At 40.7% G+C, this 10,870-nt stretch overlaps 1 protein-coding gene across 2 annotated transcripts in view; it reads right to left on the reverse strand.

Annotated features, from left to right (window-relative positions):
- Window positions 1-10,870, reverse strand: part of LOC115116885 (glycine receptor subunit alphaZ1-like) — a 91,664-nt gene that overhangs the window by 23,669 nt on the left and 57,125 nt on the right. For both annotated transcript variants that reach the window (XM_065019953.1, XM_065019952.1), the window contains exons 6-8: window positions 6,810-7,033; window positions 3,910-3,992; window positions 3,242-3,379 (exon numbers count right to left, since the gene is read on the reverse strand). In XM_065019953.1, the coding sequence (XP_064876025.1) occupies window positions 3,242-3,379; window positions 3,910-3,992; window positions 6,810-7,033 (445 nt within the window). The remainder of the gene's footprint in view (window positions 1-3,241; window positions 3,380-3,909; window positions 3,993-6,809; window positions 7,034-10,870) is intronic.

The raw sequence follows: 10,870 nt of genomic DNA on the forward strand, positions 1-10,870 counted from the left end.
AGTGTTGGACGAGACGGAGGCAGAGGTCTGGAGAGAACATCAGTTTGACAGAGTGGCTGTAGGTAAAGTACCCCCTACATTCAAATGTAACACACCACTATAGCTGACAGGTGTTATGTTGGTTTAATTCCAAACAGCACCCTATTCCCTATATAGTACACTACTTTTGACCAGGGCTCATAGGCAGTAGGGTGACTAGGGTGCCATTTTGGACATAACCCAGAACAGAAGCTAAAAGAGGGCATTATAAACTCATGATAGGTATCCTCTTTCTTTTTCATGCTGACTGTGTGATGTAAGTACTAGGGGTGTCTTGTCTGTCAGAGTGGCTTTGATGCTCCAGATCGCTGACCAGCCATTTAATCAGCTTAGATCCATGGAAGACAGCTGTCTTTGTGTTGAAGACTTTCAATTCAATGTATTGTTTTGGATGTGGAGAGAGATAGACATGGAGGGAGGCTACAGCGTCATTGAAATTGATTTACAGCAGTGATACACTTCAGGGCTTTTAAGTACACTCCATATTTTAAATCGATGGTCTCTCTATGATAGGGGAGTGTATGAGAGAGAGAGAGAGAGAGAGAGAGAGAGAGAGAGAGAGAGAGAGAGAGAGAGAGAGAGAGAGAGACAGAGAGACAGAGAGAGAGGGAGAGAGAGACAGAGAGAGATAGAGACAGAGAGATAGAGACAGAGAGACAGAGAGACAGAGAGAGAGAGAGAGAGAGAGAGAGAGAGAGAGAGAGAGACAGAGAGACAGAGAGACAGAGAGAGAGGGAGAGAGAGACAGAGAGAGATAGAGACAGAGAGAGAGAGAGAGAGAGAGAGAGAGAGAGAGAGAGAGAGAGAGAGCCAGAGAGACAGAGAGACAGAGAGACAGAGAGAGAGGAGAGAGAGACAGAGAGAGATAGAGACAGAGAGAGAGAGAGAGACAGAGAGAGAGAGAGAGAGAGAGAGAGAGAGAGAGAGAGAGAGACAGAGAGACAGAGAGACAGAGAGAGAGGGAGAGAGAGACAGAGAGAGATAGAGACAGAGAGAGACAGGGAGAGAGAGACAGAGAGAGATAGAGACAGAGAGAGAGAGACAGAGAGAGAGAGAGAGAGAGAGAGACAGAGAGACAGAGAGAGGGAGAGAGAGACAGAGAGAGATAGAGACAGAGAGAGAGAGAGACAGAGAGACAGAGAGAGAGAGAGAGAATCATATCAATCAAATCATATCAAAATTATATCAAATCATGTCATACCATATCATATTAAATCATATCAAATCCATATCAAATCATATCAAAATGATATCATATCAAATCATAGCAAAATTAAATCATATCAAATCATATCAAATTGAAATGATAAAAAATCATATCACATCAAAATTATATCATATCAAATCATATCGAAATTATATAAAATCATATCATACCATATCATATTAAATTATATCAAATCATATCACATCATATCATATCAAAATGATATCATTTCAAATCATATCATATTAAATCATATGAAATCATATCATATGAAATCATATCATATTCAATCATATCACATCAAAATTATATAATATCAAATCATATCGAAATCATATCAAATCATATCGAAATGATATCAAATCATATCATATTAAATCATATCAAATCATATATAAAATCATATGAAAATTATATCATATCAAATCATAGTAGAAAATAACAGTACACCTATTTTTCTTTCTATTACCTTTTGTGTTTCTCTCACTCCCTATTCTATTTTAGATTCCATCTAGACTGGCCTTCAGTCTCTGTTTAGATTCCATCTAGACTGGCCTTCAGCCTCTGTTTAGATTACATCTAGACTGGCCTTCAGTCTCTGTTTAGATTACATCTAGACTGGCCTTCAGCCTCTGTTTAGATTACAACTAGACTGGCCTCCAGTCTCTGTTTAGATTCCATCTAGACTGGCCTTCAGTCTCTGTTTAGATTCCATCTAGACTGGCCTTCAGTCTCTGTTTAGATTCCATCTAGACTGGCCTTCAGCCTCTGTTTAGATTACATCTAGACTGGCCTTCAGTCTCTGTTTAGATTACATCTAGACTGGCCTTCAGCCTCTGTTTAGATTACAACTAGACTGGCCTTCAGTCTCTGTTTAGATTCCATCTAGACTGGCCTTCAGCCTCTGTTTAGATTCCATCTAGACTGGCCTTCAGCCTCTGTTTAGATTACAACTAGACTGGCCTCCAGTCTCTGTTTAGATTCCATCTAGACTGGCCTTCAGCCTCTGTTTAGATTACATCTAGACTGGCCTTCAGTCTCTGTTTAGATTACATCTAGACTGGCCTTCAGCCTCTGTTTAGATTACAACTAGACTGGCCTCCAGTCTCTGTTTAGATTACATCTAGACTGATCTTCAGCCTCTGTTTAGATTACAACTAGACTGGCCTCCAGTCTATGTTTAGATTACATCTAGACTGGCCTTCAGCCTCTGTTTAGATTACAACTAGACTGGCCTCCAGTCTATGTTTAGATTACATCTAGACTGGCCTTCAGCCTCTGTTTAGATTACATCTAGACTGGCTTTTAGTCTCTCTTTAGATTACGACTAGACTGGCCTTCAGTCTATGTTTAGATTACATCTAGACTGGCCTTCAGCCTCTGTTTAGATTACATCTAGACTGGCCTCCAGACTCTGTTTAGATTACATCTAGACTGGCCTTCAGTCTCTGTTTAGATTCCATCTAGACTGGCCTTCAGTGTCTGGTTAGATTCCATCTAGACTGGCCTTCAGTCTCTGTTCTCTTCTGTTGTATCTGGAGTGTAACAGTGTGAGACTGATGAGGTTGAGTGGCCAGATGGTTTTCAGTGAATAACGGGGGCCATTTTGGGACAAAGCTCTGATTGGTTTCGGTCCTTCCCCCCTTCTTTCTCCCACTCTGTGTTCCAGCGTTATGTGTCCTAACCACGCACCCTGTAATGTCTATGTTACGTTGTTCTCAGACAGTTAACAAAAGACCAACATAGAGAAAAATAGTTTAGTATAACATACCCCCCCCCCCAAAAAAAATAAAAAATAAATATGAGGTAGAGGTAGCCTGAGAGGTGAGAGTTTAGTTTAACATACACCCCCCAATTTAAAAAAAAAAAAATAAATAATAAATAAATATGAGTTAGAGGTAGCCTGAGAGGTGAGAGTTTAGTTTAACATACACCCCCCCCAAAAAATAAATAAATAATAATATATACATAAATATGAGGTAGAGACAAACCTACCTGTGTTGTAGTGCTTGGTACAGTATCGCAGGTCTTTCTCCTCTTTCAGTATAAACTGAGGTAACGTCAGCCCATCTGCTACCTGCACGGCTCCCTTCTCATCCCACTCAAATATGAGATCATTCATCGTATAGCCGACTGGATGGGAGCAGTTTGAGACAAGATGATTATTATTACCACAGTATTACTATAGTCTTACTACCACAGTATCACAGTACATTCAAGCTGTTTGTAAGAGAGAAAAAAACAACATCATTATTGACAATGTGGTATGATGAAGGTTTAAATGCCTTGATCAACCAACTCTACCGTAGCTCCACAGTGTTCATACAGAAGCAATACATGTTGTTTTCATTCTTCACACCTGAGAACAATGAGTCAAGAAAAAAGACAATGCCATCATTTCCAAAGAGAGGAGGTGGGGAGGGAGAAGCCAGTGTTGGCTGGTTAGAGCAGGTTGGTCCCCCCTAACTCCCTCCCTGTCCCTTCCCTGTATCTGCTCTCTGCTGCTGGAGGGGCCTGTGTAAATCACTGGGCCTTTCATCATACTGTCCTCCAGACCAGGGACACATCCATTTCACCAACACAAAATAAATACTTTCCCCCTACCCTACCTGTGTGTGTGTGTGTGTGATAACTGTGTTCCTAAAGGATAATGGAATACTCACAACTCTCCAGCTGCATGATACAGGTCTGTACGTCCATTGGGAAGTTCTTCAAGTCCATGGGACAGGCCAGGACCAGTGTTATTCTGGTCACATAGAATAGAACACAACAGAACAAAACAGAACAGAACAGCATAAAACAGGAAAGACCAGAACAGAACAGACTGGCCAGGATCAGCGTTATTTTGTTAACAAGTTTAAATAGAAGAGAAAGGAATATAATGGAATATAATAGAATGGAATAGGACAGAATGGAATAAAATAGAATAGAATGAAATGGAATAGAATGGAATAGGATAGAATGGAATAGGATAGAGGGGAATAGAATATAATGGAATAGAATAGAATATAATGGAATAGAATATAATGGAATAAAATAAATGAAATATTATAGAATAGAATGTAATGGAATAGGATAGAATGTAATAGAATGTAATAGGATAGAGTGGAATAGAATAGAACGGAATAGAATATAATGGAATAGAATAAATGAAATATTATAGAATGGAATGGAATAGGATCGAATGGAGTAGAATGTAACTTTCTAGAACACATCAGGTCCATAGGACAGGCCAGGATCAGTGTTATTCTGGTCACATAGCATCCATCATTAAACTAGGTAATAATGTTGGTAACACTTTACCGGCACTTATAACAACATGTTATATGCATGTGTACGCCTTTATAATGTCATATAATAAGGTTTATAGTATGTCTTCTTGTGTTATTGTTATAAACCACTAGCACAGCATTACAGGAGTAGCAGAGTAACATATTGTTCTAACTGCGGCTATATTTCCTGTCATGATGGCCTTTAATATAAAAGGTTACATTACACACCTCAGACATTCTTCCCCTCATGACAAACACCTTCCTGCTAGCCATGCATGTGAACCTCATCCCCAAACAGCCTGGTTGCATCTCCATGTTACTGTTCATACCGCGAGTATAGAAAACACCTTTAAAAGCGGCAGACATTCATGCTTCAACCTAGACGGCTGCTGTTACTTTTATCTTGAGATAGGTAGGTGAGGAGCAGGTCTATTGGTTGCATTGCATTCATAGTTTACTTATACCGCAGTGTGACATCATCACCGTTACACGACAAATGTTATGTTTATAAGGTTTATTTTTTTCAATCAGAAAATACACTATGGCAGATTTTCTTTAGCGCGGGGTCAGGTGAGAATCAAAGACACCGAGGCAGGTTCTCTTTAACGCGGGGTCAGGTGAGCTCAAAGCGATCTAATGGGTTCATTTGATGGTGTCAAGGTAAGAGATGAGAAGGACTCTTCTCACTGCCTTCCCATGGCTGTTTATAAGGATCCAATTCCCCTCTACCTGTCCAAGGGTTGAATACTAGGCTTGATAACAGATCAAATACACTGCAAACATGCTCACATTTTAAGGAGATCATTTTAGTTGTTGTTTGGATGTTAATTTATGTTTTGTTTCTACCATAAGCAATATAGAGACAAATCAGAGAGCATCTGTCAGCCATAGGTCTAGCACCGGATAGACATTCATCCGTCAGCCATAGGTCTAGCACCGGATAGACATGAATCTGTCAGCCATAGGTCTAGCACCGGATAGACATTCATCCGTCAGCCATAGGTCTAGCACCGGATAGACATTAATCTGTCAGCCATAGGTCTAGCACCGGATAGACATTCATCCGTCAGCCATAGGTCTAGCACCGGATAGACATAAATCTGTCAGCCATAGGTCTAGCACCGGATAGACACTAATCTGTCAGCCATAGGTCTAGCACCGGGTAGACATGAATCTGTCAGCCATAGGTCTAGCACCGGATAGACATGAATCTGTCAGCCATAGGTCTAGCACCGGATAGACACTAATCTGTCAGCCATAGGTCTAGCACCGGGTAGACATGAATCTGTCAGCCATAGGTCTAGCACCGGATAGACATTCATCCGTCAGCCATAGGTCTAGCACCGGATAGACATTCATCCGTCAGCCATAGGTCTAGCACCGGATAGACATGAATCTGTCAGCCATAGGTCTAGCACCGGATAGACATTCATCCGTCAGCCATAGGTCTAGCACCGGATAGACATGAATCTGTCAGCCATAGGTCTAGCACCGGATAGACACTAATCTGTCAGCCATAGGTCTAGCACCGGGTAGACATGAATCTGTCAGCCATAGGTCTAGCACCGGATAGACATGAATCTGTCAGCCATAGGTCTAGCACCGGATAGACATGAATCTGTCAGCCATAGGTCTAGCACCGGATAGACACTAATCTGTCAGCCATAGGTCTAGCACCGGGTAGACATGAATCTGTCAGCCATAGGTCTAGCACCGGATAGACATGAATCTGTCAGCCATAGGTCTAGCACCGGATAGACATGAATCTGTCAGCCATAGGTCTAGCACCGGATAGACATTAATCTGTCAGCCATAGGTCTAGCACCGGATAGACATGAATCTGTCAGCCATAGGTCTAGCACCGGATAGACATTAATCTGTCAGCCATAGGTCTAGCACCGGGTAGACATGAATCTGTCAGCCATAGGTCTAGCACCGGATAGACATGAATCCGTCAGCCATAGGTCTAGCACCGGATAGACATTAATCTGTCAGCCATAGATCTAGCACCGGGTAGACATGAATCTGTCAGCCATAGGTCTAGCACCGGGTAGACATTAATCTGTCAGCCATAGGTCTAGCACCGGGTAGACATTAATCTGTCAGCCATAGGTCTAGCACCGGATAGACATGAATCTGTCAGCCATAGGTCTAGCACCGGGTAGACATTAATCTGTCAGCCATAGGTCTAGCACCGGATAGACATGAATCCGTCAGCCATAGGTCTAGCACCGGATAGACATTCTGAGAAATTAACAAGACGAAGATACAACAAGAAAAGAATAGCATACCGAATACTATACAATACGTTTCCATTTTTTGAAATCCTTAGTAGCTTGTTGTCAGTCGTAACCTCATGGAAATTGGCGCCTTTTTCATTGGCGAAGAACAAATCAGGTTTCCAGATAGAGTCCAACATAGATGGGTCCAGGTCAAGAGAATCGTCGGGGTATTCACTATAGGCCAGCCTGGGGTCGTTCCATTGCTGCCTCAGGAAGATATTCACTCTGTAGTCCTGGGGAGAGAACAGTTCAATGTCAATAAGTGTATCAGATTATCAGAGAAAGGCCAAGCTATGTCAGTGCATTGCATCGCCAGGACTCAGGGAGGTTTGATTGATTGATTGGTTGATTGGTTGGTTGATTGGTTGGTTGATTGATTGGTTAATTGGTCGGTTGATTGGTTGGTTGATTGGTTTGTTTGTTTGATAATTTAACATAATCATTCATTTCTGGGATAAATGCTTGCACAAGACATGGGGATCGGTTTCCAATTATTTTGATCTTAAAAGCCCTATGCATTTTTATTGAATAAAGCTTAGTTAAACTAAAGACTCTATATAGGTTATTGGGCTTTCCAGGTGTAGATTGTTTATGCAAATCACACCTGTCTGAGTAGCAGTAGCACTCTTAAGGCAGGAGATAAATAATGGTCCTGGTGGTTCATCATGTAAATGTCCTTTAGAAGACCCTTCAATAGAGCTGTGGCCTATAGGCACAACAGTCCACCGTAATTATCAATTATTCTACAGAACGAGCGTGCCGTTATATCATCCCATAACGACCATTAAGCTGTCTAGGCTGTAATGTAGCGAGGCATGATATATCAGTCGACTGAGGGGACAGCAGGTGACCTTTCCAATGGCAATCAACCACAACATTAGAAGGACATTGTCGTGCAATTATCTCACTACACACAGATAGACCTGTTTCGTTATTAGGGGAATTTTGTTTGAAAAAAAATGAAGAGTTTTTACGGAGAAAAAAAAGATCAACAACTGTAGAGTCTAGTCTGACTATGATTACAGAATGAGGTCTAGTCTGACTAGGATTACAGAATGAGGTCTAGTCTGACTATGATTACAGAATGAGGTCTAGTCTGACTAGGATTACAGAATGAGGTCTAGTCTGACTAGGATTACAGAATGAGGTCTAGTCTGACTAGGATTACAGAATGAGGTCTAGTCTGACTAGGATTACAGAATGAGGTCTAGTCTGACTAGGATTACAGAATGAGGTCTAGTCTGACTAGGATTACAGAATGAGGTCTATTCTGACTAGGATTACAGAATGAGGTCTAGTCTGACTATGATTAGCGAATCAGGTCTAGTCTGACTATGATTACAGAATGAGGTCTAGTCTGACTATGATTACAGAATGAGGTCTAGTCTGACTATGACTACAGAATGAGGTCTAGTCTGACTATGATTACAGAATGAGGTCTAGTCTGACTAGGATTACAGAATGAGGTCTAGTCTGACTATGATTACAGAATGAGGTCTAGTCTGACTAGGATTACAGAATGAGGTCTAGTCTGACTATGATTACAGAATGAGGTCTAGTCTGACTATGATTAGCGAATCAGGTCTAGTCTGACTATGATTACAGAATGAGGTCTAGTCTGACTATGACTACAGAATGAGGTCTAGTCTGACTATGATTACAGAATGAGGTCTAGTCTGACTATGATTACAGAATGAGGTCTAGTCTGACTAGGATTACAGAATGAGGTCTAGTCTGACTATGATTACAGAATGAGGTCTAGTCTGACTATGATTACAGAATGAGGTCTAGTCTGACTATGACTACATAATGAGGTCTAGTCTGACTATGACTACAGAATGAGGTCTAGTCTGACTATGATTACAGAATGAGGTCTAGTCTGACTATGATTACAGAATGAGGTCTAGTCTGACTAGGATTACAGAATGAGGTCTAGTCTGACTATGATTACAGAATGAGGTCTAGTCTGACTAGGATTACAGAATGAGGTCTAGTCTGACTAGGATTACAGAATGAGGTCTAGTCTGACTATGATTACAGAATGAGGTCTATTCTGACTAGGATTACAGAATGAGGTCTAGTCTGACTATGATTAGCGAATCAGGTCTAGTCTGACTATGATTACAGAATGAGGTCTAGTCTGACTATGATTACAGAATGAGGTCTAGTCTGACTATGACTACAGAATGAGGTCTAGTCTGACTATGACTACAGAATGAGGTCTAGTCTGACTAGGATTACAGAATGAGGTCTAGTCTGACTATGATTACAGAATGAGGTCTAGTCTGACTATGATTACAGAATGAGGTCTAGTCTGACTAGGATTACAGAATGAGGTCTATTCTGACTAGGATTACAGAATGAGGTCTAGTCTGACTATGATTAGCGAATCAGGTCTAGTCTGACTATGATTACAGAATGAGGTCTAGTCTGACTATGATTACAGAATGAGGTCTAGTCTGACTATGATTACAGAATGAGGTCTAGTCTGACTATGATTACAGAATGAGGTCTAGTCTGACTATGACTACATAATGAGGTCTAGTCTGACTATGACTACAGAATGAGGTCTAGTCTGACTATGATTACAGAATGAGGTCTAGTCTGACTATGATTACAGAATGAGGTCTAGTCTGACTAGGATTACAGAATGAGGTCTAGTCTGACTATGATTACAGAATGAGGTCTAGTCTGACTAGGATTACAGAATGAGGTCTAGTCTGACTAGGATTACAGAATGAGGTCTAGTCTGACTATGATTACAGAATGAGGTCTATTCTGACTAGGATTACAGAATGAGGTCTAGTCTGACTATGATTAGCGAATCAGGTCTAGTCTGACTATGATTACAGAATGAGGTCTAGTCTGACTATGATTACAGAATGAGGTCTAGTCTGACTATGACTACAGAATGAGGTCTAGTCTGACTATGACTACAGAATGAGGTCTAGTCTGACTAGGATTACAGAATGAGGTCTAGTCTGACTATGATTACAGAATGAGGTCTAGTCTGACTATGATTACAGAATGAGGTCTAGTCTGACTAGGATTACAGAATGAGGTCTATTCTGACTAGGATTACAGAATGAGGTCTAGTCTGACTATGATTAGCGAATCAGGTCTAGTCTGACTATGATTACAGAATGAGGTCTAGTCTGACTATGATTACAGAATGAGGTCTAGTCTGACTATGATTACAGAATGAGGTCTAGTCTGACTATGATTACAGAATGAGGTCTAGTCTGACTATGATTACAGAATGAGGTCTAGTCTGACTATGATTACAGAATGAGGTCTAGTCTGACTATGATTAGAGAATCAGGTCTAGTCTGACTATGATTACAGAATGAGGTCTAGTCTGACTATGATTACAGAATGAGGTCTATTCTGACTAGGATTACAGAATGAGGTCTAGTCTGACTATGATTAGCGAATCAGGTCTAGTCTGACTATGATTACAGAATGAGGTCTAGTCTGACTATGATTACAGAATGAGGTCTAGTCTGACTATGATTACAGAATGAGGTCTAGTCTGACTATGATTACAGAATGAGGTCTAGTCTGACTATGATTACAGAATGAGGTCTAGTCTGACTATGATTACAGAATGAGGTCTAGTCTGACTATGATTAGAGAATCAGGTCTAGTCTGACTATGATTACAGAATGAGGTCTAGTCTGACTATGACTACAGAATGAGGTCTAGTCTGACTATGATTACAGAATGAGGTCTAGTCTGACTATGACTACAGAATGAGGTCTAGTCTGACTATGATTACAGAATGAGGTCTTCGTAGACCTTTTCATTATTTAAAATAGCAGCAATCTAGATTCTAAACCCACAGGTGGAATATGAAAATATCCCCCCAACAAAGGATGAAATAAAATAAATGTCAGAGTTGAGGCCGTTTTGGTTCCAGGTAGAACCATTTTAGGTTCCATGTTCTATCGGCAACCAACAAGGGTTCTTAAAAGGGTTCTCCAATTGGGGACAGACAAAAAACCTTTTTAGGTTCTAGATAGCACCTTTTTTTCTAAAAGTGTAGAGACCCTGGGAGTTGAGCTACTACA

Source organism: Oncorhynchus nerka, linkage group LG6, assembly GCF_034236695.1.
Source record: "Oncorhynchus nerka isolate Pitt River linkage group LG6, Oner_Uvic_2.0, whole genome shotgun sequence".
NCBI lineage: Eukaryota > Metazoa > Chordata > Actinopteri > Salmoniformes > Salmonidae > Oncorhynchus > Oncorhynchus nerka.